The sequence below is a fragment of the Oncorhynchus tshawytscha genome, linkage group LG08 (assembly GCF_018296145.1).
Source record: "Oncorhynchus tshawytscha isolate Ot180627B linkage group LG08, Otsh_v2.0, whole genome shotgun sequence".
In the NCBI taxonomy this organism is placed as follows: Eukaryota; Metazoa; Chordata; class Actinopteri; order Salmoniformes; family Salmonidae; genus Oncorhynchus; species Oncorhynchus tshawytscha.
In genome coordinates, this window is record NC_056436.1 from 72843662 (window position 1) to 72871442 (window position 27781).

Consider the following 27781-nt stretch of genomic DNA (forward strand, 5'->3'; position numbering starts at 1 on the left):
TTGATGAAAACATTTTATTTTTTAACCATACCTTATGGAGGCAGAAGGAGGCTGGGCCTCTGCTGTTGCTCTAGTGTCCATCCGGAGGAGCTATCTATACCCAATGCTTTTATATTACCCAATGTTTTTACCGCCATTAATTTATATCAGGAAATGTACTGTTCTTACCAGAGATGAATACATTTATTTTGCATGAAAAATATCTAGACTTACAGGCCTTCCAATACATACTACTAAACATTATGTGGCTTCTTTGAGTACTCTTGACCTAGCAGGGCCTACGTTAAGTCATCTCCTGTGAAAATAGCTGGCTGGAGATCACATTAATCCCTTTCCATATCTTTTGCATAACAGTTGATCCTCGATGGTATCCCAACCAACTTCCTATTTAATGCAACACATTTTACTATGTACACTTCATCTTGTTAAAGTTACCTTTAAACCAGTGAGCCCATATTTCAGGCAGCTGTCGTAGCAGCACGTCATGGTTTGTAGTGATAGTAAAGATGCAGACCATGAAGAGCTGCTGCTACAGCACCGTGACACTGTCCATCCTCTCATCTCACAATGAAGTCAGTGGTTCAGTGGCCCCCAGTCAGGGTTGGCTCATATTGATTCCCACTGGGGCCACCCATAAGAAAATATATGCACGCTCTACTGTAAGTCGCTTTGGATAAAAGCATCAGTTAAGTGGCATTAATTACATTAAGAGTCTGAATAATTTATTATTCTGAGTGTATTGGAGCATAGTGTCTTGGCTGAGTTGTTTGAACTACAGTACTGGACAGAGCACAATGTTGATGATTGAAGACTTGATCAACACCTCCCCAATGCAGTAAAGGACTAGACTGTTGGCTGGGCTGTAGCAGCACGTAAATACTGGAGTTGGCCTTATTCCGGTATCCAGTGTTACTGTTCTGCTGTAGTCAGGCCTGCCTACTACAACAGCCTGCTTTGTGTTTCACACTATAATGAACAACTGCATTATTTAATACTGGATCAACATTTTAACTAACCCATGATTAGTTACCCTTTTTAACTAACCCATGATACTTATTACCCATTATTACATGTTTTCTTAAAATTAAATTGTGGAACTGTCTATTTATAAGAACATTTTCATTTCCAGTGTGAAAGCATGTTTAGATGACATTCAGTGGTGTAATGTACTTAAGTAAAAAACTATTTAAAGTACTACTTAAGTACAGATACACAAAGAAACGACATAACTATTTATATTTTTGACAACTTTTACTTCACTACATTAAGAAAATAATGTATTTGTAAGTGAGTGTGCCACTGGCTATGCGTAAATTTAAAAAACAAGACAATTGTTCTCGGATTTGCTTAATATAAGGAATTTGAAATGTTTCATACTTTTACTTTTGATAGTTAAGTATATTTAAAACCAAATACTTTAAGAATTTAACTCAAGTAGTATTTTACTGGGTAACTTTCACATTTCTGTGAAGGAATCTTGAATCCCGTATGACAGTTGGGGACTTTTTCCACCACTGCACATATTGCTCTTGTAGGTTTTGATTTTGCTGACACAACTCCACAGAAGAAGACAGTTGATTTCCAGTAACAACGTTGGGGAGAACATCTCTATGACAGCGGTGACGGCTGTATCACAACTGGCTATGATTGGGAGTCCTATAGGGCAGCGCACAATTGCCCAGTGTCGTCCGGGTTTGGCCAGTGTAGGTCATTGTAAATAAGAATTTGTTCTTAACTGACTTGCCTAGTTAAATAAAATAATTTATATTTAACTTAATTATTTGGTACCACAAGCAAACCTTTTGGGGTGGAAATCAGGAGTCATCTGAGGGGATGGAGCAGAGTTTAATGGTTGGGAGGGTAAAGAGAAAAACATCGTGATTGCATGAATCATTGTCATACAGTAGATGGAAGCTTAAAATACATATTTATAAAAGCAGATATGCATAAATGATCATAATATTGAACCATGTTCAAAGCTCGCAGTTTATATTACAGTACTGTACTAATGATGGAACACTTCCATTTTGGGGGGAAAACTATGCAAACATGTTAAAAAATATAATATGTAATGTATTAGGGTACCTGCTCCTTCCTTTGTCCATACCACTGAATCTATTATGTATAAGTAAAGGAATTTGGTCTTCAAGTGACATACAAACTTTCAAATCAATGTCAAGCTAAATTCAAGTTTTGTGAAATGGAAAATAATTTAAATCTGAAGTAATTTTGACAATATGATGACTAAATGTTTGTTCTACTTCCTGCTACCGTAGCAGAATTTCTCAATAAATTACTAATCTACAAAAAAAAGAAACTCTGGGTATTGATCATTTTAACAGGGCAAGCAAATGTTCAATTTATTGAAAGCAATGACAGCATGAACATGGACTCACACATACCAATATGTCCAAGGCAATGTCACACCTCAGAAATATTCAATCTTGACACTTTAAAGTGTGTGTGGTTTCTAGAGTGCAGCACAGCATGTGGAGGTTGAGAGAGGGGCTTTGCAAATCTGAGGGGCAATGTAAGTGTGTGTGTACACCTCAGGGACCCTGAGCAGAACATGTACATGTGTGTGTGAGCAAGAGTTTCCAGTGAGCTGCACCCTTGATTTGATTTTCCTGACCAAAAATATATATAAAATCAGATATATCAAATTAAAGCAACATAAAAAAAGAATGATAGACAACTAGAGGAAGGGCTGTCCTCTTCAGGCCTTGTATTTTTCCTTCCCTGTTTCACTAATGACACAGATGTGCTGGAAAACAAACAGAAAGGAACCAATGAGACAGTTTTACTCAACATCGTTTATCTAGCTGAGAAAATCTGTTCAAAAAGTACTTACATTTAAATCTCTGAAGTACTCGTTGTAGTCTAGCGCATATCCCACCACAAATTTGTCTGGAACCTCAAATCCTATGACTGAAAAATAAACAAATGAAGTAAGCGTGACAGGGTGGAACTATAGTTTTCGTCCATGTTTCTCAGGGGACCCTAATTAGTGTTGAACACGTGAAAGGTATAAAAAGCACCCTTTAGTCTTTTTCAGTAAAGAGCATAGAGTTGTATAGTAATCGCAATGTTGTTTCTGTCCCATTTTGGTGTCTGAGTGCACAGGCTTCCAAGTAGTTCTACTTCTCTGAGTTGGAAAACAAACTGAAAGGGTGCATTCTGCCCCCTTAGTATGTCGTTTGACCTTAAAACTTATTCCTTTAATAAACTTAGCTTGTTTTTAAAAAAATTTTTTTACACATGTCTTGGACTATTTCCCTTAAATGGGCCTAGAACCTCTATTTAATCAGATGGTTAGATACAGTGCATTCGGAAAGTATTCAAACTCCTTGACTTTTTCTACATTTTATGTTACAGCCTTATTCTAAAATTGATTTACCCTCAAATCTATACACAATACCATAATGACAAAGCAAAAACAGGTTTTTAGTAATTTTAGCAAATTTATTTTTAAAAAATAAACAGAAATATCACATTTACTCAGTACTTTGTTGAAGCACCTTTGGCAGTGATTATAGCCTCGAGTCTTCTTGGGTATGACGCTACAAGCTTGGCACACCTGTATTTGGGGAGTTTCTCCCATTCTTCTCTGCAGATCCTCCAAAGCTCTGTCAGGTTGGATGGAGAGCGTCGCTGCACAGATATTTTAAGGTCAGTCCAGAGATGTTCGATCGGGTTTGGTCTCTCGCTGGCCACTCAAGGATATTCAGAGACTTTTTTAATTTATTTTTTTAACCTTTATTTAACTAGGCCTAAGAACAAATTCTTATTTTAAATGACGGCCTAGGAACAGTGGGTTAACTGCCTGTTCAGGGGCAGAACGACAGATTTGTACCTTGTCAGCTCAAGGATTTGAACTTTCAACCTTCCGGTTACTAGTCCAACGCTCTAACCACTAGGCTACCCTGCCGTCCCGAAGCCCACCCTGCGTTGTGTTGGCTGTGTGCCTAGGGTCGTTGTCCTGCTGAATTGTAAATCTTCGGCCCCAGTCTGAGGTCCTGAGCCACCTTTGCAGGTTTTCATCAATGATCTCGCTGTACTTTGCTCTGTTCATATTTCCCTCGATCCTGACTAGTCTTCCAGTCCCTGCCACTGAAAAACATCCCCACAGCATGATGCAGCCAACACTAATGCTTCACCGTAGTGATGGTGCCAGGTTTCCTCCAGATGTGACGTTTGGCAATCAGGCCAAATAGTTCAATCTTGGTTTCATCAGACCAGAGAATTTTGTTTCTCATGGTGCCTTTTAGGTGCCTTTTGGCAAACTCCTTTGGCTGGCCCCTCGACCAAAAAGGCTTGATTGGTGAAGCGCTGCAGAGATGGTTGTCCTTCTGGAAGGTTCTCTGATGTCCACAGAGGAACTCAGGAGCTCTGTCAGAGTGACCATCGGGTTCTTGGTCACCTCCCTGACCAAGGCGCTTCTCCCCCGATTGTTCAGTTTGGCCGGGCAGCCAGCTCTAAGAAGAGTCTTGGTGGTTCCAAACTTCTTCCATTTAAGAATGATGGAGGCCACTGTGTTCTTGGGGACCTTCAATGCAGAAGGTCAACAGAAATGTTGGTACCCTTCATCAGATCTGTGCCCAGACACAATCCTGTCTCAGAGCTCTTCAGACAATTCCTTCGACCTCATGGCTTGGTTTTTGCTGACATGCACCGTCGACTGTGGGACCCTATATAGACAGCTGTGTACCTTTCCAAATCATGTCCAATCAATATAATTTACCACAGGTGGACTCCAATCAAGTAGTAGAAACATCTCAAGGATGATCAATGGAAACAGGGTGCACCTGAGCTCAATTTCTAGTCTCATAGGAAAGGGTCATTTCTAAAATCTGTTTTGACTTGGTCATTAAGGGGTATTGTGTGTAGATTGAGGAAATGTTTTTATTTAATCATTTTTAAAACAAGGCCGTAAAGTAACAAAATGTGAAAAAAGGGGTCTGAATACTTTCTGGATGCCCTGTATCGGTCTTCATTATAGTTAATGTATGTGTGACAGCACAATGCCTCAGGCTATTGATTAAGATGATTCACTGAAGCCATTTAGCAGTGTTGAAGTGAACTCACAGTCTGGTATGTAGCCAACACTCCTTGGTGTCCTCTTCACCAACAAACTGAAAGCACAAACCAGGAAGTTGGTCATGTGACTGATGGTGTTAGAGAATTAAAATACAAAGGAAAACATGACAGTTGGAGGTTTCCATATAACTTCTCTGTAAGCAGAAGTAAGTTGCACTGTACGGTGCCTTTGCTTGATTCTACATTTACATCAAAGATGTATGGACAAATATTTAACTTTTTATAACACTGCAATGTAAGATAGAGACTTGGGGATTACTTTACCTTGCAACTTTTACCATTTTTGGGTTGTACTGTTTGAGAAGTTGCAGCAAGGTCTTCATGGTCTTTCCTGTGTCAATAATGTCCTAAAAATATGACAAAACAGTGGGTGTCACTGCCAAATGTCTATAATGCTGACATAGCAAAAAGGTTTCAAACTTAACAAAGAGGAAGAAGTAGTCATAACATACCTCCACAATCAGGACATTCTGTGTAAAAACACAACATTTAAAAATAAGAGGCAGAGACGACAGAGTGTAACTGTTTGCCTATATCAAATATAAAAGCTACTCCAGAACCCATTTAGAAATGTGACCTTGGATGTAATCCTGTTGAACCCTGCAGCCATTATAGTTATGCCTTCTTGTACTTTAGACTGCATGAGAACCCCTTCAAAACTTTTGTCAAAGTAAAAAAAACACAAAAAAAACATGTTTTTTACGTGTGGCCTTATTTTTCACTTTCTATGCTTAAAGTTGATCCTCCAAAGTTTGTATTTTTGTTTCGTTAAAGAGAAAATTGGTAAACACATTTTGCTGAGTCATGGGATTCTGATGTAATATTAGTTGTTTTGGAGCATTTCTAACATGGTTTAGATCCATTTTCATAATGCATTGTAGTCTGTGGCAACTAATGACTCAGCAAAAGGTGTCAACCAACTTTCTCCGTAAAGAAACAAAATACCCCCCCCCCCCCAAAAGAAAAACTATTTGGGGGAGCGACTACAAGCAGAGGAAGAGTGAAAATAAGGCCACATGTAAAAATGGGTGAACTTTCGCTTTAAAGAAGGTTACACATTTGTCTGACTGCAAACAGTGGAGGCTAAACTAAACTGAGGAATGATCCAATGTTTGACAGACAGATCTATAGAAAAGGTCAGTTGAAAATGTTTCTTTACCTTCCCTGTCAGTGTAGACAGGTCATCCCCTCCAATGACTTTGATTTCACCTGTAGATTGGTCATTCTGTGTAGACATATAATAAACAGGTGAACAGGGATAGGGGACTTTGTCCAGACAGGTCTGCTGTTATTGACATCTCTAGTATCTAGCAGTAAGAATCCATAAACAAAGAGCTGCTTTTTAATGTATTATATCAAACAGCTGAATGTGTGTGTGTGTGGGGTAGTAGTGCAAGAGATTAAGGTAGTGCATGTTGACATTTGGCTCAAAGGTCAAATGAAAGCTTAGGTGCAATTGTGAAACCAATGGACTGAATAAAACATTATGTTCTTTCCATTTTGCCGTTTTTGGCAATGCCTGTAATAAATAAATTAAATAACAATAACATAAACGCTAAATACTTCTAACATCTATAATAAAATAGTAATAACTCATGAACTACATTCCAAATGGCTCCTATTCCCTTTATAGTGCACTACTTGTGACTACTTTTGACCAGGGCCCCTGCAGGGCGTGCACTTAAAAGGGAATATGGTGCCATTTGGGACACAAATTTGAAGAACAGAGCGAAGAGTGAGCCTTACGCAGTAGCTCTTGAGGCGGATGAAGTCCACTGTCATAGGAATGGAGCGGTCGCTGTTACGGTTTAGGGCCTTGATGTAGTCCAACAGGTCTGCAAAGAACTTGTAACCCCCCTTGAGCACACAGAGGGCCACAATATGGTGCCCCCCCATGTCCTTCATAATCTCCCTGGCTAGCCTCTCTGTCCTGTAGACAGGGAGAGAGAGGGTGGTCAGTCAGCACTGGTTCCTGTTTCCTATGTCTGTTTGAATAAGGGGCTACACTCTTAGAAAAAAAAGGTGCTATCTAGAAACTATAAGGGTTCTTCGACTGTCTCAGTGGAAGAACCCTTTTAGGTTCCAGGTAGAACCCTTTACACAGAGGGTTCTACATGAAACCTAGAAGAGTTCTGCCTGGAACCAAAATGAGTTATCCTATGGGGACAGCTGAAGAACCCTTTCGCAACTAAACTGAACTGCCAGCCTCACGTGAATGTGATCAGTTAATTCATTTGATTATAAAAAAGTTTGTGGCTCTAAATCTAAATCCTTGTGTAAACAAGTAACATAGGCTGAATGAGTAAAACAACTAACATAGTAGTAAAATAACTAACATTAAAAAATGGCCAGCTTGAATATGTATTGCAATTGAAGCTTAGTTGACATGTTCTTTCATTGCAACATCTATGGATCTGCCCCTTTCCCCTCCAATTTCGACTAAAATGACATACCCAAATCTAACGGCCTGTACATCTGGACCTGAAGCAAGGATATGCATATTCTTGATACCATTTGAAAGGAAACACTTTGAAGTTTATGTAAATGTGAAATTAATGTAGGAGAATATAACACATTTGATCTGGTAAAAGATAATACAAAGAAAAAAACAAGCGTATATTTTTTGTTGTTGTACCATGTTGGAATCGGCTAAACTTTGATCATTGAGATAGTAAATGAATGATAGGAAATGAAAGAGACTGGGTTTTATGTCTCTGAGGAAAGACAGATGGACATCTGTGTATTCGATGAAAGAGGGGTTGAGGTCATGAGGTGAGGACAGATTCTCTTAAGAGAGTAATAAATGTTAGGAATCCTGTTACCCTCTTTATTAGCTTCCTGTAGAGCCAAATAAATTAAGGGTTGGAGAGAAAGGGGAGTGTCTTAAGTGGGATGTATATAACTGTGATGTGAGAAACGTTTTGCGGTCTGATTACAGCTGTACAGAACCTTTGGGATAGAATTAAACTCAGTTAATGCTTCTCTAGTGTCCGTGGGTTATTTACTCTGTAAAATAAGAACCTAACAGAGGGTGCTGCGAGCAGGGTTCACCACGGTTTGTAGTCAAACCATAGAGTCCACATCAGTGGAACAGGAGCCGGCACAACAAACAAGGTAGGCTAGTTCCTAGATCTGTTTCCACTCATGTTGGGGAGATGAGAATCGTTGGCTGAACTAATTATGGGATATGGACCTGGAGAGCCTGAGTTTAATTATATAAGTCCAGTGTGTAACAACCGGTCGTAGCTTTATAGTAAATGGTAAGGCCCAGCAGGTAAACTCATACAGGCTGGTACCTGTAGGGTAAGTTCTGGGGGGTAACTCCCTAGTAGGTTGGTTCCTGCTAGTACTATAAAGTCAATAGTAAATCCCAGTGGATTAATACCTGTGATTACTATTAATATAGGGTGAGTCCCGGAAGGTAGTCCTAGGGGGTAAATACCAGCCGGTTGGTTGCCTGCATAGCTATAACCGGGTGAGAGCCTAATTGTATTCTACCAATTCGGCTGGAATATGGGAAAAATTTAGCAAAAAAATAAATAAAAAATTGGACCACATTTTCCTGCTGACGGAGAATTCAAATCAAATAAAAGAATTCAGGGAGGCAATTATGAATTGGCACGAGGACATGAAACCAGAATCAAAAGCTCAATATATGAGCGTTTTGATGCAGCATTCTATCAACGGAAAATGCGTAATGCTGAACCCATAAAGTGTGACACCAGTACTTTACTACAGAAGGCCTGGGAACGAGACTGGATTGTTCAAATTTGCGCTTCTGCTTTGATGACAGGGGTGAACCCTGTGATCAAAACGGTAATTGCGGGGGTAGTTGATTTAATTCAAGACAATGTTTTAAGAGTGGAATATGACTCCACTCACCTCGCAGACGTGCGAGGGGTTAATAGGGCCATAGAGAAAATCAATATCTATGGTTTCAATGACCAGGATAAAACTAAGAAACGTAGTGAAAAAACATCAAAGCGTAAGGGGATAGCTCCCTGTTTTAGTCCCACATCTATCGGGCATTGGAAGAATGAGTGTAAGGTGAGACTGGAACATAGTGCATTAGCAGGAAATGCAGCTATACAAGAGTTTGCCTCTTTTTCAAAAGAGCAACAACTAATCGTTTTGAGGTTAGCAAGAATGGAACTTTCACCTAGCGGCTTATAGTTTCTGTTCAATTAATAAGTGGTTCATAGAGATTACAGTTTCCATGTGATGGAAGACGTATTAGATCACGTTTTACCTAACTTTTAGTAGAGTACCGATGGGATTTACAAATAGTCCCACGTGGTATCATTTTACATTGAAACAATCGTTAAAAGGGTGTCAATTGTATGTTCTGTGTTGGTACAGTATGTGGAGGATTTGTTATTAGCGTCAAAAGACGAAGAAAGTCATATGCGAGACCGCACCACATTGGTAGGCAATTTAGCGGGAACAGGGTCATAAAGCATGTATGACAAAGCACAACATGTTACTAGTGCAAGATGGACAAGATGGGAGTTAACGTTAAATGGGGAAAATCTACAATTTCATAAGATTGGTGCTTTGAATCCTGCGTTGTTGCCATTGCCTGGGGAGGGTGAATCGCTTACATGTGACCCAGATCAGATTACTCCAAAACCTAGGCCTGATTTGCAAGAGACAGAATTGGAATCAGGAAAAGTATAGTATCCAGATGGCTCTAGTTACGTGAACACAGAAGGGAATGGAGTAAAGGAGTGCACTGTGTGTGGTAAGCATTTGGAGAAATTCATCATTTGGGTACATTGTGGTCACCACGGGGCATGTTAGCAGCGACAGGAACACCAATAATAATGGTCTGGAGGTAGATGTATTATTAGAATAATGTCAGTTAACCAGTAAATTAGCAGTGGTGAAATGTGAAGCTCATACAAGTCGTACAGATAAAATAGCCACAGGTAATCGTAAAGTAGACGAAATGGCTGCTGCCTTGGTGAGAGAAAGTGTTATGGAACCACATGTATATATTGCGGATTCCTTACGATGAGACATTGGCTAAATTTGCCACAAGAAAACTTATTTTGGGTTGAAGATTCTAGGCGAAATGCCAAGGGAATGGATTCTAAAGGTAACACATTTAAATTATATGACCAAACACTCATTGCAAATGCAGAAGGCCTTAGAATGTCTAATGATTTAGACAAATCCTATGTGGTTTTATTTTTAAATACATTTACGTTTGATGTCGTCTTATTCTGGAATGGGATTCTAGAATGGACGAAAAGGTGGAAGGGTCACGCGTAGGTAGCATAGGGGTACCAAACCTAAAATGAACTTTACATTTTTTGATATGGTATGATGGATATGGAGAATCACGAGGAAAAGGAGACCCGTGAATCATTAGACTCGGTGGAGAGATACTATCGCCGTGTAGTGGGATTTATCTCACTCTTTAGTCTTTTCAATTCAGTTAAAATGAGTTTGCAGGAGGATGAAATGTTTGGAATAGGTATTTAAATGGTTTCCGAAGGACAGGGAAAGAAAGGGAGAGAAAACATTTTAATGGAGACAAAAGCCCTGAATATAAAAAATTCCTAATGAAGAATGATCAACTTCATTAGGAATTAAATAGACAGGGGGGTTTAATTATAAAATTCATGAGAAAAACCATTCTCTATCCAAATTGTACCATTACTTTAGGAGATTATTATTACTTTTGTAGGGTGTTAAAGAGTTGTATTTCTAAATTGTTTATTTTCGATTTAACATGTGTTTTTTTAATCACGTTTTTGAAAGGGGTAAACAACCAGTTCCCTGAGGTCCTGGTTTTTAGGGTACTTATACAGTGGTACTGTGTTCAGGCTGCATATAGAAAGTGGTCCTGGTTTTTAGGGTACTTATACAGTGGTACTGTGTTCAGGCTGCATGTAGAAAGTGGTCCTGGTTTTTAGGGTACTTATACAGTGGTACTGTGTTCAGGCTGCATATAGAAAGAGGTCCTGGTTTTTAGGGTACTTATACAGTGGTACTGTGTTCAGGCTGCATATAGAAAGAGGTCCTGGTTTTTAGGGTACTTATACAGTGGTACTGTGTTCAGGCTGCATATAGAAAGTGGTCCTGGTTTTTAGGGTACTTATACAGTGGTACTGTGTTCAGGCTGCATGTAGAAAGAGGTCTGCATATAGAAAGAGGTCCTGGTTTTTAGGGTACTTATACAGTGGTACTGTGTTCAGGCTGCATGTAGAAAGAGGTCCTGGTTTTTAGGGTACTTATACAGTGGTACTGTGTTCAGGCTGCATGTAGAAAGAGGTCCTGGTTTTTAGGGTATACAGTGGTACTGTGTTCTTATACAGTGGTACTGTGTTCAGGCTGCATGTAGAAAGAGGTCCTGGTTTTTAGGGTACTTATACAGTGGTACTGTGTTCAGGCTGCATGTAGAAAGAGGTCCTGGTTTTTAGGGTACTTATACAGTGGTACTGTGTTCAGGCTGCATGTAGAAAGAGGTCCTGGTTTTTAGGGTACTTATACAGTGGTACTGTGTTCAGGCTGCATGTAGAAAGAGGTCCTGGTTTTTAGGGTACTTATACAGTGGTACTGTGTTCAGGCTCCTGGTTTTTAGGGTACTTATACAGTGGTACTGTGTTCAAGCTGCATGTAGAAAGAGGTCCTGGTTTTTAGGGTACTTATACAGTGGTACTGTGTTCAGGCTGCATGTAGAAAGAGGTCCTGGTTTTTAGGGTACTTATACAGTGGTACTGTGTTCAGGCTGCATGTAGAAAGGAACATATGTTAATAAGGGATGACAGTAACTTCAAATAGACTGTGATATGTATTACCATCTTCATGATCTGGTAACTTAGAACATGTTTTTTTCAGCAGTAACATTATGTTATGCTTTTTGACATTTGTCGTAGAGATGTTATCAAGAAAAGGTTAATGTCATAATTCGTCAGAGTCAATGTTTGTCTAGTTTCTTGAGACAGAAATGTAATGAACTTAACTGTTGTTATGATCTGTGCTTTTTTGAGGTTATCATGGAAGATGGAGGTCAGATCGTGTTTCAATGCATGGTAGAAATAATTTGACCATAGACAGTGTGTGTGAACCTCAAAACCCTCCCTAACCGGCTGAAGAAAGAGCGACGAAGGCGTGCTATGTATGAGAGACAGTGACTTTTACCACTCCTATCTGAGTCCGAGCCAAAACCAGGGCTGGGGTGCTGAGAGAGCTTGTGGAGTGAGACCAGGGCTGGGGTGCTGAGAGAGCTTGTGGAGTGAGACCAGGGCTGGGGTGCTGAGAGAGCTTGTGGAGTGAGACCAGGGCTGGGGTGCTGAAAGAGCTTGTGGAATGAGCGTGGAGAGAGAACAAGCTCAGGTGGGAGAAACAGAAGTATCTACTTGGATATTAACATCAGGACATTATCAAGGGCCATGAAATGTGACAGGCAAAAGTTACATGTGCCGTTGGGGAAATGAACTGTAAACGATATCTGAAGAAGACACGTTAGAATGAAAAGTGCCGGGTGAAGGACGGGGGGGTATACGCACTGCTAACTATTTAAACTGAAAATGCATTGAGATACTGATCTTTCTTTACCAGGCCACCCATGACAGGAAAACAGGGAAAAGGGGGGGCTGTAATGAGAAGAGTTATGACTGGCAATAAAAGGTTGTTTATAAATAAGATGCTAATAAGATGCTAAGTTGGAAAACTGGAACTTGAGCCCTAGACTCAAATTAATAACTGAGGTCAGCCATTCTACATTCGGGTTGGATAATTTATCAAATGTTTTAGTTGTGATTGGGATACAGCGAGAGAATTGCTAAAGCACAATGAGGGGTGGATGCGCTGCTAACACTTATGTGGCCGAGAGTCTCCAGAAACGTATCTCTATGTGTCATCTTGAGGGGAGGTGGTTTGTTTGGGAGACTGACTGGATGATAGCTTGGGACGAACATTAATGTTTTTTTACTTTTTTTTGTTACCCTGTATTAAGAGTTTTTTATGTTACATCGCATCAATGAGTGGTGCTAAGTTATTAAACATGTACTTAGTTTCTCTTTTCTTTTCAAGTCAATATGTTTTTAGGTTTGGTGGAACATGAGGGTGTTCATCGTTCCAGAGGAGGGAATGATGTGTATTGACTAACTGATGTGAGAATGTGTTAGTAGGTTTATAACTGTAGAAAATGCATTAGGAGTATTGTGTGTTATGGGTTAGATGTAATGATAGAGGAGTGTCATTCCCAGAGACTGAATATTGTTACAGGAGATAGAGCTAACTGTACACAATATGGGGATTTAATTAAATGTTACACATACACAGATCATGGTGAAAGTAGCAGAGCTAGTGTTGTCATTTCAGACACTTTTGTCAACTTTCAGTAATGAGTTTGTCACAGAAGGCATACAACTTAAAAGAATAGCAACTGATCCCTGTATACAGGAGGCCACATCGCCAGAAGGACTAGCTACAGATCCCTATATACAGGAGGCCACGTCGCCAGAAGGACTAGCTACAGATCCCTGTATACAGGAGGCCACGTCGCCAGAAGGACTAGCTACAGATCCCTGTATACAGGAGGCCACATCGCCAGAAGGACTAGCTACAGATCCCTGTATACAGGAGGCCACATCGCCAGAAGGACTAGCTACAGATCCCTGTATACAGGAGGCCACATCGCCAGAAGGACTAGCTACAGATCCCTGTATACAGGCCACATCGCCAGAAGGAACATTTGCTGTGATAATAGCATCACATCTCCTGCAGAGTGTGATTAAGAGACATGTGACTCAAGAGTTTTTGTACGGTTAGATACTCTTCCAACGCCCCCATTTCTGACAGCTAGTAAACATTTGACATACCATGGTTCGGTCCCAATCTACTGGGAGGTAAGTGTCAGAAGGTGGCTACTTATCAACTGTTGGGGCCCAGAGTCTACACGTATACAAAGGTGTTTACAAACGGGTGGGGGGTAGATCGGCCTTGGGGTGAGAGATGTGTACCTAACTTGAGCACAGGGATGTATTGTCCGCAGGTACCAACTGTAGCAGAATACAGGAGGTCAGTGGAGATGTTGGTGGCTAGAGACCAAGGGATAAACTGGGAAACGGGTAGGGGGTATCTGAAAGGTTCAGTCCTAGAACTATCAGTAAAACACGAAGACAATAGGAGAGCAGGAGACAAATTCCGAGCAATAGCTATTCTCACAGCAGTCCCTATAGGGACAGTAACAGGAACTGTAGTAGAAGCGTAGAATGCTATATTGATAGCATGGAATGGGACTACTGCGCAAATGAGGGGTATTGTGAGACTATAGTCATGGGCCATGTTGGAAGTAGCAATGGTTAATTTAGTAGCAGTGTTGGGATATCAGTTTATGACGACTCATGTCACATGGATTGGTTACTGGTAACTGGGGGACCGATGGGAGGACAGGGTATGCGGTTATTCAAATATCAAGTATGTTCTCAGGAAATAAACCACGTGTTGCAGTGTGCATATCCTCAGGTGGAAGCAGAGATATAACCAAGGGCACGGGCTGAATTCTGGAGATTGAATGTACATTAAGAGACACCAGGCGGGGTGTTGGAACAGCATTGGTTTGAGAGACACTACTCCATACTAGAGGTCTACCGATTAATCGGAATGGCCGATTAATTAGGACCAATTTCAGGTTTTTCATAACAATCGGAAATCTGTATTTTTGGGCGCCGATTTCAGATTATTTCAAAATTTAAAAAACATTTTTTTAAATACCTTTTATTTATAGGGGCAAGACAGTTAAGAACACATTCTTATTTTCAATGACGGTCTAGGAACTGTGGGTTAACTGCCTTGCTCAGGGGCAAAACGACAGATTTTCACCTTGTCAGCTCAGGGGTTTCAATCTTGCAAACGCACAGTTAACTAGTCCAACGCTCTAACCATTACACTCCACGAGTAGCCAGCCTGTTACGCGAATGCAGTAGAAGCCAAGGTAAATAGCTAGCTAGCATTAAACGTATCTTATAAAAAACAATCAATCATAATCATGAGTTATAACTACTAATCCAGTTTAGCAGGCAATATTACCCAGGTGGAATTGTGTAATTTCTCTTGCATTCATTGCACGCAGAGTCAGGGTATATGCAACAGTTTGGGCTGCCTGGCTCATTGCAAACTAATTTGCCAGAATTTTACGTAATTATAACATACATTGAAGGTTGTGCAATGTAACAAGAATATTTAGACTTAGGGATGCCACCCATTAGATAAAATACCGAACGGTTCCGTATTTCACTGAAATAATAAACGTTTTATTTTTCGAAATGATAGTTTCCGGATTCGATCATATTAATGACCAAAGGCTCGTATTTCTGTGTGTTATTATGTTATAATTAAGTCTGATTTGATAGAGCAGTCTGACTGAACAGCAGCAGGCCCGTAATCATTCATTCAAACAGCACATTCGTGCGTTTTGCCAGCAGCTCTTCGCAAGCGCAGCGCTGTTTATGACTTCAAGCCTATCAGCCTAATGGCTGGTGTAACTAATGTGGAATGGCTAGCTAGTTAGCTGGGTGTGCGCTAATACTGTTTCAAACGTCACTCGCTTTTAGCTTTTGTGGAGCGATGGGTAACGATGCTTTGAGTGTGGCTGTTGTCGATGTGTTCCTGGTTCGAGCCCAGGTAGGGGCGAGGAGGGGGACGGAAGCTATACTGTTACACTGGCAATACTATAGTGCCTATAAGAACATCCAATAGTCAAAGGTATATGAAATACAAATGGTATAGAGAGAAATAGTCCTATAAATACTATATTAACTACAACCTAAAACCTCTTACCTTGGAATATTGAAGTCTCATGTTAAAAGGAACCACCAACTTTCATATGTTCTCATGTTCTGAGCAAGGAACTTAAACGTTAGCTTTTTTACATAGCACACATTTTTACATGGCACATATTACTTTCTTCTCCAACACTTTGTTTTTGCATTATTTAAACCAAATTGAACATGTTTCATTATTTATTTGAGGCTAAATTGATTTTATTGATGTTTTATATTAAGTTAAATTCAATTAAGTGTTAATTCAGTATTGTTGTAATTGTCATTATTAACAATTTTTTGAATCGGTATCGGCTTTTTTGGCCCTCCAATAATCGGTATCGGCGTTGAAAAATCATAATCGGTTGATCTCTACTCCGTACAGTATCGTCATGTCTCTCCGTGGGGGGGGGCAGATTCAGCTGGAATGGCATTTTGTTGTGTGACCATAGTTCGGAGGCCATAAGTCTCTGAATTTGTACACCTTGTGGTGAATGTTTGTTCAATTCATGTTTTATAATCATGTTCGTTTTTTTCTATTCATGTTTTATTATTGTTTATCCATTTAAGTAATTTCCAAGTTTATGTAGAGTGAACATTAGGACGCTGTTGTTCAAGAGGAAGGACTGTTAGAATCGGCTAAACTTTGATCATTGAGATAGTAAATGAATGATAGGAAATGAAAGAGACTGGGTTTTATGTCTCTGAGGAAAGACAGATGGACATCTGTGTATTAGATGAAAGAGGGGTTGAGGTCAGGACGCGAGGACAGATTCTCTTAAGAGAGTAATAAATGTTAGGAATCCTGTTACCCTCTTTATTAGCTTCCTGTAGAGCCAAAAAATGTAAGGATTGGAGAGAAAGGGGAGTGTCTTAAGTGGGATGTATATAACTGTGATGTGAGAAACGTTTTGCGGTCTGATTACAGCTGTACGGAACCTTTGGGATAGAATTAAACTCAGTTAATGCTTCTCTAGTGTCCGTGGGTTATTTACTCTGAAAAATAAGAACCTAACAACCATCATCTTTGAAATGCAAGATTAAGGCCATAATGTATTATTCCAGCCAAAGGTGCAATTTAGATTTTGGCCACTAGGTGGCAGCAGTGTATGTGCAATGTTTTAGATTGATCCAATAAACCATTGCATTTATGTTCAAAATGTTGTGGTGTCAAAAATGCCCAAATGTACCTAATTGGTTTATAAATACATTTTGAAGTTTATAACTGTGCACTCTCCTCAAACAATAGCATGGCATTATTTCACTGTAATAGCTACCTTAAATTGGACAGTGCAGTTAGATTGACAAGAATTTAAGCTTTCTGCCAACATCAGATATGTCTACGTCCTGGGAAATGTTCTTGTTACTTACAACCTCTTGCTAATCACATTAGCTCAACCATCCCGCGGGGGACCCACCGATCCTGTAGAGGATTTATTAAGACCACACTGCTAGTAACAACCCACCTGTCAAGGATGAGTCCATGTGGGATGTAGACCCGGTCTAGGTCATCAGCGTAGTGCTTTGGGATGCAGAAGAGGTCCAGGTCATATCCCTGCTCATCATCGCTGATCTGGAACACAGATCACATGCTGACAATCTACCTGATCAATGCCATGCTTGTGATGTGGAACTGCTATGACGCAGCAGGGAAAGGGTTAAAGAAAGCACATGGGTGTTATCTAAACGGGAGGCAGTGGGAATAGAGGTGATGCAATGCACCCTCCCCTCTGTCTGGTATCACTGGTGCAACTGACTTCTGGCAGAGCAAATCACACCCACACTTGCTGCCGCAGCTGCATACTCCACTCGATACTGACCGAGGCAGGTGAGAGCAAAACGCACATTGCCAGCCCCAATTCTAGGAAAGAGGAATCAGTCCACTCCAATCATGCAGTCATCTAACACACCCCCCCAGCTTCTATTAAAGACTCCACTGTTTGTCCCTGGCATCGACTTTGAACTAATACAAGATTACTCTGCGAAGAAGTATCTCAATTTATATAAACACTGCCTCTTTTCAGAGATGCCATACTAATTCTAGAAGCGATATACCCCATATGTTTTCAAATCTAATTTCCTACTGAGGGGTCAACAGCCCTGCACTTGAATCCAGAGAGCGGGATGTGTGTCCCAAATGGCACCTTATTTCCTATATAGTGCAGTACTTTTATATGGAATAGGGGGCCATTTGGGATGCACAGAGAGCTTCATCAGAGTCATGTGACAGCAGAGTGGCGACCAGACCAGGCCCAGAGGTGCCCAGGGATTGGGGTGTGATCACGGGTCTCTTGCCTGCCCTGGCCCCTGGCTGACATTTACACACTCTGTAAGACCATATAAAAGGGTTACTTATTATAACAATGTAGTTACATGTAGGCTGAAGCTACATGGACTGTGGATAATCCTATGAGACATGTCCTCACATTTTCTGACCTGGGACAACTGTGTGTTCTCCTTCCCATGCCAGTCCAACTCAACTGATATATTCCTATGTACTCATGTGATTTGGCTCAGAACAGATGAAGTTCACGTGCAGAGAAATAAGGACTGATAATGAGCCATGCAGGTACTAGGCAGTTGTCTGGGGACTACAGATCCTACAGCAGTCTTCCTCCCACCTGCTGTCTACTACAGGTGCTGCTGTACTGGGCTCAGCTGGTGGAAGAACAGTTCCCTCAAACTATCTTATAGATCCACCAACAGCACATCACATCGTACTATGTAGCACTATAGTCACAAATGTGCAATCGAGTCATTATTAAACCAAAAAGAGCCCTTCAAAAGACGACATAACAACCAAGCTATGAATCATAAGTTGACCTGAATGTAAGCTTGTACTAGTGTAGAGAAATGTACTTTGTAACCTTGTGAAAGCAATGTGTGTTGTTATGATACAATAATTCCTATCTAAAGATGGAGTGAGGCATTCCTTCCCGCAGTGGCCCTCTCTTACCTATCTCTTTTAAACAAGGGCCAACTTATCAGCATTAGGGGTGAATGTAACACTGTAGTTTCTCCAGTTTCTCCTACAGACTAATCGACTCTCCAAGCCATGTCTGCAAAATCTGCTGCATTCAGCATGTTGTCTGTGTCATCAATCGATAACAAGTTTGATAGCAAAAATAAATGCTATACTGACATAGGCAATCAAATGTGTTATTCTGTTGGAAATGGCTACAAAAGCTAAATGTGTTCTTCTGCAATTTACATCTTCTTGTACTTCTGTAAATATATTGTGAAATATAATGGTGAAATGCATACCAGTGAAATGAGGACATCATGCTGGTTGCAGTACAGCAGTAATCCCCAAAAGCCTGTAGGCTGTGGTTTTCCAAAAATAAACTATTCTGGGTGACAGGACTGAACCAAAAAAAATGTATTGGTTGGAGAGACAAGCAATAACCCGCCCCATATGGCATGCATATATATTCGTTTCGAAGTTAGATTATATAACTTGCATTTTGTTCGTATTTGACAGAAAACTACACTAGTGCTATTATTGGTCAATTGAATATGTATCAGTATATTCGTCCTACTGTATGACTCAAGATTAGTGGTATGGTAAGTATAACATGTGCCATGCGTGTTAGCACGCGTGCGATGCCCCAGGCCGCGCTTAGTTATGTAGCTAGACAGCTATTTTTGTTGTTGAGATGAACATGAGTGATTTAAGGTGAGCGTGCGATGACAAGTTTGAAGCATTAAAAAGGAACACATAAAGGACATCGTAATAATTCGGAAAATGTACATTTACAGGGGCGAACTGCTCGTATTTCCGCAACAACAAAAAAAGTAGTTACGACCCATTCCTCTTTGACACGAAATAGCAGTCATGCTGAGTTCACAATATGAACGAACACCCATTTGAATCAGCGTTGCAAGACTTACCACAACACAGGGGCTGCTTGACGCCATGTCCGTATCGTCGTTTAGACCACGACCCGCTTTTTCTCCGACAAAATTCTTGTTTTTGCTCGTCTCTGTCACCTAAAATGAGTTTCACCTCTTTAACAGCAGACCACCTAGCAACCTACGTACAGTAGATCTTCCGTAAAACCTCTGCAGGACGTGCGGAGCTGGTTGTAGGACTGAATAACGAATCAAATGAGGGGAAATCCTGATGCACCGCCCATTTTGGATAGAATCTGTCATCGCCATGAAATCATGTAGACTAAACGCAATGCGGGGCACTGCATGATATTCCCATCATTATGAATATGGAAAATGGCAACGTCAATTACCAAGCAGTTTCTTCAAACCATGCACCTGTAATGTAGCATTCTAGCTACCCAATTGATCAATATGTTGTTGATCAACATGCCCGTTCTAAATCAACAGTACCGTTTTAAATAGAAATGCTAAAAAAATATATATACATTTTCAATCTGCTTTTCTGTGCAGCGGACTGTATTCCGTTTTTATTGCCAACAATAAACTTACTTCAAACGATATATAGCCTGGATAGGGATCAAGGTTGAACTAAACACAGACTACCATTTAGACATCTATCCGGTTGAACCCAGAAGACGTTGTTGACCGGGGTAGTGCTGAAGGGCCTTCTTGCTCTGGTCAACATCCAGGTATCTGTGACATTCTTCATCCTATTAACTGACCATAACAAAACTCTTCCAATCCCAAAGCGTCCATCAACAACCACTATTTGCGAGGCATCTTATATTTATCTGGCAGTTTAAAAGTAAAAAAAAAAAAAAAATCATATTTGGAAGCTTTCGAAATAACATGTCTGGTACAATATTCAAATCATAAAAGGAAAAGGGAATACTGCCACCTTCTGGACAACACAATGTTTTTTTTCTTGCTTTCTTATGTTGGACAAAAACATTTCAGCAGTATAAGTGTAATACAAAATGTATATTGTAGCCTGTAATTGTAACCCTTCACGAATACAATTGTGGATGCTGAGAAAATGAGAATAGCACAAAAACTTAAGTCAATATTCTTTCCTTATAAAGAAGTCCGCATGGGCATGTTGGAGCAATACAGAACATGAATAAACAATCTAAAGTGCTGCATGCTAGCAGATTAACTTTAATCCTGATTGACTATAAAAGAAAGCCACAAATATTCAATAGTATTCATGATTATGATACAGTTGTCAAACAATACACTTTTTTTTAGAGAAGTAAAAAAGGAATTTCTTGAGAGAAGATTACAGCTACAACAAAGTAAATCAAATTCCATGATTAGGAAGAGACTGGGGGGAAATCTACAATATTACAAGGCAGCCTCCTTGAAGAAGAGCTAGAGGAAGAATAATATTGTTTGTATAGGACTAGAATGCTGTGGGGCACATGGGAAGCAAGATACAATGAATGTTGCTAACTTTGTTGAGTCATGTCTTCTTTAAGAGCAATACAACATGTATTACAGGGAGACCACAACTCTCATGCTTCGTCTTTCACCCAGCAGCAGTGTTTTGCTCTTAGTAGTCCAGTCCCTCCGTGCCATTTCTCATCCATGAAACTTAACAATACCAAAGAGGTTTGTGAAGAAGCCAGGTGCTGACATGTTCACATCTGGCAGGGGTGTGTGTGTCTGATGTTTGAAGAAACTGAAATGGTGAATGAGGGGGCTGGCAGTGGCCCCCTACTTCAGGAGAAGAACTCAATAGAAAAATATCTTTGCTCCATCTTGGATATCCCCTCTTCTTATCCTGCAATCCTTAACCATCACCTGTGAAGGGAGTACATTGACATCAGCCGTATACCAAATACTTGACAGCTGCTGGCCTATTGGTACTTATTCATCACCATTTGATCCAGGCAGGTGTGACAGTGCCATACCTAGTTGCCATTGATTTGTGGCGGAGGCAGAGGCAGTGTTCCCCCGTGATCAATGGCCGCCCGCTCTCTGTTGCGACTCTCCCTCTCCTCATCCTCCTCATCCCGCTCCTCATTCCCACTGTGATTCTTACAGTACAGCCTGGAGAAGAGACAATGGTGTAATGTCAACTTATATCTTTACGAAGGTTACATCAAATTACAGACAGGAATATTAATTTAAGGATTATTATTGAGGTCTGTCAGGAGCAAATAAATTATACTTTATTTAAGTAGTTGCAATGTAATTAATCACCAACAGCAAAGTGTTTATTTTATGAACCAGAAGAAAACTATCCATAGGTGAGGACTTGACACCTGAAAATGAGAAAGCAGAGGGGGCTCTCACTTGTAGATGCCACGAGCCATGTTCTCTATGTACTTGGCCTTGTCCTGCAGGCCACAGTGATAATGATAGGTCTTCACACAGGCTTTGATCTCACAGCCAATAGTGGCTCCCAACTGGGTACACAGGGTACATTTCTGGAAAAGACCATCAATATACATTTACATTTTGTAATTTAGCAGACGCTCTTATCTAGAGCAACTTACAGTCAGTGCATTCAACTAAGGAAGGTACATCCATAGAACTATAATACTTATTTAATAGGATCTCTATGGGTACATCAATCTGATTGGTAATACAACAGCAGGTCTCTGATATAGCATTGGTGACATTCAAGGATCTTCCCCCATATTCAGTAGAAATGCATTAAAATTCTCTGCAAATAAAATGTTATTAGTTGCTAGTGCTAGTAAGCTACTTGTCCCACTGAGCAACCCTTGCGTCTTCACATTACCATACTACAGTGCTATCTGCAAGGTTCTCACCATTCTCTTCCCCCTCTTGATTTCCTGAATGACCGTTTTGATGTCAAAGTTCCCAAATTCAGCCCGTGAGGAGGTAGTGAGTTGGACGGTTCCCGATGAGAACAGCTGCCAGGTAGGAGTGACGACCAGGTCAGATGACAAACAGGGCAAATCAGAGTATAACAGAAAATACCTTTAAAATGGATTGTGCTTTTCCAATCCATACATCTTCCAGAAAGTAATGCTTAGACAAACAATAGTATATAGACCATCTTCAGCAGAAAATTCTTTTTTTTCCTGATGAACAATGATTGTTACTGCTAAGTACAGACTGGCAAGTGATGAGATCATTCTTACCATGCACTTGTAATGTGCAGCAACCTTTTTTGCATTATCTGCATGTAACACGCCCCGCATCTCGTTCTCCTCCTCTCCGGAGTGGCAGAATCCACAGCGCTGGCCACCATCCCCAGAGCCCCTCAGAGGGGACCTGTCCCTCTGAAAGACAGACACACACCTCAGGATACATGTTCAGGGCAAATGTTTTGTGTGTGTGTGTGTGTGTGGTCTTACATGCGAGGAGCTCTCATCATCTACACCTTGAGAGGAGGTCGAGCGTGTGTCCTCTGATTGTCCACGGGATCCAACTTTGATTCGCTCTTTCTCTAATCTCCCACGCCCCCTACTCCGTGGAGGGGAGGAGTCTGAGTCATTGGCAACACCTCCTTGTTCCTGTTCATCTGAAAAATATCAAATTGAATACATCAATACACCGGCAATTCACCCTCAACAACGGTATAGAGAGTTGATCCCCGTGTTCTACTTTAAAAGTGTCAAAAGAAAAGCCATCCCTTGTATGCTGAGCATCACATAGAAGAGAAGTTAGATACCTTCACTGGCATCCTGGGAGGCATCCCGGTGTTTGCGACAATACACACTACATCCAAAGACAGAAATATTAGGATCATTTTTAACAGAAATGTCAAGCTAAATGTTTTAATAAGGTTATGTACACAGGGCACTTACAGGTAGCTCCCTTGTGAGGGATTCTCTTTGACCTGGGCCTTGTCCCATACTGCGCAGTAGTAGTGATACGTCCGCCGGCATGTCTTCACATCACAGCCAACAGTGGCCCCAGGCCGATGGCAGGACCAGCACATCTGAAGGGGAGGAGAAGAACCAGACCTCCCATCTCACTAGCTGAACCTGGCAACGCACCGTGGTATGAGTCCTAAAAGGCACACCATTCCCTATATCGTGCACTAGTTGACCAGACTTGCCGTAGTGCACTAATAGGGATTAGGGTGCCATCTAGAACACATTCCAAATGTGAGGACATGCGGGAATATCTTGCCATGGAGACTCACAAGTTTATTCCCCCTCTTGATCTCCTTTCTCACGTCCTGGACAGAAAACCCCCCGATGTTCTCGTTGCAGTCTGAGTGAGATGTAACCAGGGCGGAGGAGAAAAGCTGCACAGGGCAATGACAAAATCATTCAACAGAATACTTGGACAACACACGCAGTAACTATGTTCTACTTCTCAGAGAGTAGAACTAGGGCTGGCACTACTACCATGTAACTGACAGTTATGGATCAAGACTTAAAAGAAAATAAGTCATAACCGTATTTAAATAGTTTTTTAACAGCTGACTGAAGACGGGATGGCTGGGTATTCATGCAGTCGAGTCCGTTTCAGTGGTGACATGGATTCATAATGTGATGAAACTTTTTGCTCCTTGCTGAAACAAGCAAGTTGTAGTTGCAATGAGTCTTCGGTTGCCTAGGCAACACCACCCTCCCTGCAGCAGCAGCACACATAGAAATATCATTAATAGAACAGGCTTGGAATCGCTAACCCTGGCAATTTGACTGGTAAACTCATGGGTACGCTCACAATGGCTGTCTGGTATTTATATATAAATTCCATGGTAATGTAATATGTTAATTCAAATTATGTTAACTGATGTGGCTCATTTTTGTAATCACAGCACTTACTGATTGGAATTTCCTGGTTTGCTCCTCGCAATGGCTGCCAGTCCCCCCATTATGCCATCATTGACTTGAATGGGGACGCCTGTTCTATTCATTCTATTTCTATGGCAGCACACACACAGAGAATGTGAGTATTTTTTTGGGGGGCCGCGGCCTGGCCAATTTCCATCAACCAAAATTCCATGACCATCAAAACCCTAAGAAGAATAAGGTTTCACAACTGAGACACGACGACACTCCCTGCTAATCGGAATAATAAGCTACAATACAGAAACATATATGATTGTAGGGCCGGGATGATACCAGTATTGCAATATCTTTTCCATGGCAAAAATGAAAACACGAATCAGACCATACAGTTTCATCCTGATAAAAACCCACTGTATGTCAAATATTGTGTGCTGTAGCTTGGAAAATAAACAGGTGTAACTCTGGATGACAACAATGTTTGTTTCCAACATTAGGGTGGTTTTCCTAAAGAAGTTCAATCCGCTTCGAGTTTAGTTTCCTTGCCATGATAATAATGAGTATCGTGATACTGGTATCATCCCGGCCTTATATGATTGCTTTTGTAACAGTATTGCTTACATCCCTCTCCTTGCCCCATCCTGGGCTCAAACCAGGGACACTCTGAACACAATGACAACTGACACCCACGAAGCATCGTAACCAGTCACTCCACAAAGCCGGGTCCCTTGCAGAGCAAGCGAAACAACTACTGAAAGGTCTCAGAGCGAGTGACGTCACTGATAACAAGCTAGCCATTTCACATCGGCTACACCTACAGTGTCTCAAAACTCAGTGGTTCACAATGATCTGTTTTTTAACCTGGAACATGGATATCAATCCTGTCATATTGTGGAGTGACACTTAAATATGGTTTTATATGATAGTTAAATTGGTTGGCATTGAGAAACCCTTATGGATGGCCAATGCATACAGTAGTCAGTGCTATGCCACCGACTGGGGGGTCTTCTCACCATGCACTTATGGTGGGCTGCCACCTTCTGGTTGTCTGACACTAGCAGCTGTCCACACTCCTTGTCCCGGTTCGTCCTGCAGAAGGCACATTTTCGCAGCTTGGCTGCCGCTCCCTTCCTCTGTGCCGACATGGTCGGTCTCTCTCAAACTCTCTCGTCGTCTCCTGTATCGTCTCTGTAACAGTCAGTGAGCTCTTCTGTTCGTGAGAGGGACAGAAAGAATGAGAGGTAATCACTTGATAGCAGCATCAAGTTGACCTTGTTAGTACACCTCACTAGATACTATAGATTACACTAGACAGGTAAGGTACAGGTTTATTGCTGTCAGCGAATAATACAAATAAAAAAATGTATTTTATTCAAATCTAACCTTTATTTTACTAGGCAAGACAGTTAAGAACAAATGTTTATTTGCAGTGATGACCTACTGGGGAACAGTGGGTTAACTGCCTTGTCCATGGGCAGAACAACATATTTTTACCTTGTCAGCTCAGAGATTCAATTCAGCAACCTTTCGGTTACTGGCCTTAATGCTCTAACCACTAGGCTCCCTGCCAGAAAATGATATCTGAAGTTATTAAAAAAAAAAAACTTAAGGCCCTCCAAGTTCCTAAAATCTAGACCTACATATGAAACCATACCGTTGCTGGAGGTGGCCTACTGTGTTTCATGGATACATTGCTAACATGTTGTGTAATCATCAGTGAAACAAAAGGTGAATTTGATTGAGACTTGGAGACTAATAAAGTAGGGGTGGGCCTGTGGAACATTTCTCCTGTTTTGGGGATGTTAAGCCCCTCGGCTACTGCCAATTCCATTGTTGGTGTAGGTGTGGTGTATCTGTGTGTACATAAATGTGTTGGAAGAACAGAAAAGTCAAGTAAATTGTTGAAAGACGGTAGAATACATTTTATGATCTAGAAGTGTAGAGGACAAAACCTACAATATTGTCAAATCAACAATAATCTATTAAAAATAAATTACAATAACTCATAGAATTCATTAGGTTAAGATATAATATTTTAATAGGAAATGGAGACATTACATACAAACACTGAAAAGTAAGAGGCCCTGATCACAAAAATATGAAATACACCATAAAAATGAAAGGTAAAAGTTGTATTTCACAGTAACATTCAATCTCTATAACCTCATGTTCTCCTAATAACGAAACTGAGTGTTTTTAATCACAATGGCATGCACCGCAACGCCTTGGTTTTAAACACAGCTGCCATGATAGCTCAGGAAGAGGATCTCACAGCACGGGCGGCAACAACGCAGCACAACGTGCATGCTCACCAGCCAAGTAAACAACGAAGGATATATAGCTACTAAACTATCAATGAAATCTTCAAGAATTACACACGAAACACAGTGACAGGTAGTGCTACGAACAGTTTAGATTAATGATCGGGTTGCTCTGTGTTTTTGGGGGGGAACATCGCGAACACAATCTTGTCGAAATACTATTTATTTCAGTGTAAGTTTTGAAATAAAAAGGGGTGTGTGTGCCTCTTCCAAACTGTATAAGAACACTACTATTTGGGTACACTGCTCATCGAAAGACGAACACTGTAGGCCCTCGTCGTAGGACAGAAAGGCCCGAACCAGTAAAACAAAGATAGTCCTTTCATTTGTGATCATAACTAACCTTTTAAACATACTTTATTCTATTATATTTCTCTTCGGGGTGTAGAGGCGCGGGTAGGTTTTGAGTGCTTTCTACGCAGAGCGCCATACGTGATGTATTCACATTCAGCAGTGAACACGGACTTCAGCGAGCTTGTCCGTCAGCAATTCCCATCGACCTAAAACCTAACAATAGTTACCTGATAAAAAAAAAAGACCGATCATTCCTTTAGTACAGTGCCGAAAGATATTTAGATCTTACCAGTCTCTGTGGGATTTTGTCACGTTGCTGTGCTGGATAGAAGGGGTGAAAGTGTGTTCAAGAGTGTGTGTGTGTAGTTTCCCCCTTTTTTTAATCAGTGATCGCTTGTGTTAGGTTTCAGCACTGCGTAGCATTCGAGTGACGTTGCGCACTGCAACAAAAAAAACTTAAACACGCCCCCACGCTATGCACGCACATTTTCCCCCTGAAAATTATGTACCAAGCACTGATGCCATTGAACAAATAAGGGAGTGGTCGAAATGTACACCATTGTTACACGGAGAAAAATGGGGGAGGGTCATGCATTTTCAATTTCAGTCAGGGGGAACATCTGTACAGGGGGAGGGTTAATTTTATTTATTTTTAGTCCAGGGGAAGTTCATGTAATTT

General features: G+C 40.8%; 2 protein-coding genes across 3 annotated transcripts; both read right to left on the bottom strand.

The window, feature by feature from the left end:
- Window positions 1-1829: 1829 nt before the first annotated feature.
- On the bottom strand, window positions 1830-19951 carry hprt1 (hypoxanthine phosphoribosyltransferase 1). The gene is made up of 9 exons (XM_024428831.2): window positions 19764-19951; window positions 17339-17445; window positions 6844-7027; window positions 6257-6322; window positions 5550-5567; window positions 5362-5444; window positions 5086-5132; window positions 2852-2928; window positions 1830-2764 (listed from the first exon to the last, which is right to left on the bottom strand). The coding sequence occupies exons 1-9, from the start codon at window positions 19788-19790 to the stop codon at window positions 2717-2719; spliced, it is 657 nt and encodes a 218-aa protein (XP_024284599.1). The 5' UTR covers window positions 19791-19951; the 3' UTR covers window positions 1830-2716.
- Window positions 19952-20896: 945 nt separating this feature from the next.
- phf6 (PHD finger protein 6) lies at window positions 20897-27549 on the bottom strand. Of its 2 annotated transcripts, XM_024428830.2 has the most exons (12): window positions 27392-27526; window positions 27152-27315; window positions 25501-25697; window positions 23893-23997; window positions 23552-23685; window positions 23416-23462; window positions 23099-23265; window positions 22883-23023; window positions 22547-22651; window positions 22065-22198; window positions 21680-21818; window positions 20897-21569 (listed from the first exon to the last, which is right to left on the bottom strand). In XM_024428830.2, exons 3-11 carry the CDS (start codon window positions 25630-25632, stop codon window positions 21680-21682), a joined length of 1104 nt encoding a protein of 367 aa, XP_024284598.1. In that variant the 5' UTR covers window positions 25633-25697; window positions 27152-27315; window positions 27392-27526; the 3' UTR covers window positions 20897-21569. The 2 variants fall into 2 exon arrangements, with proteins under 2 accessions (XP_024284598.1, XP_024284597.1); XM_024428829.2 differs by lacking the exon at window positions 27152-27315 and having other exon boundaries at window positions 27392-27549.
- Window positions 27550-27781: the final 232 nt, after the last annotated feature.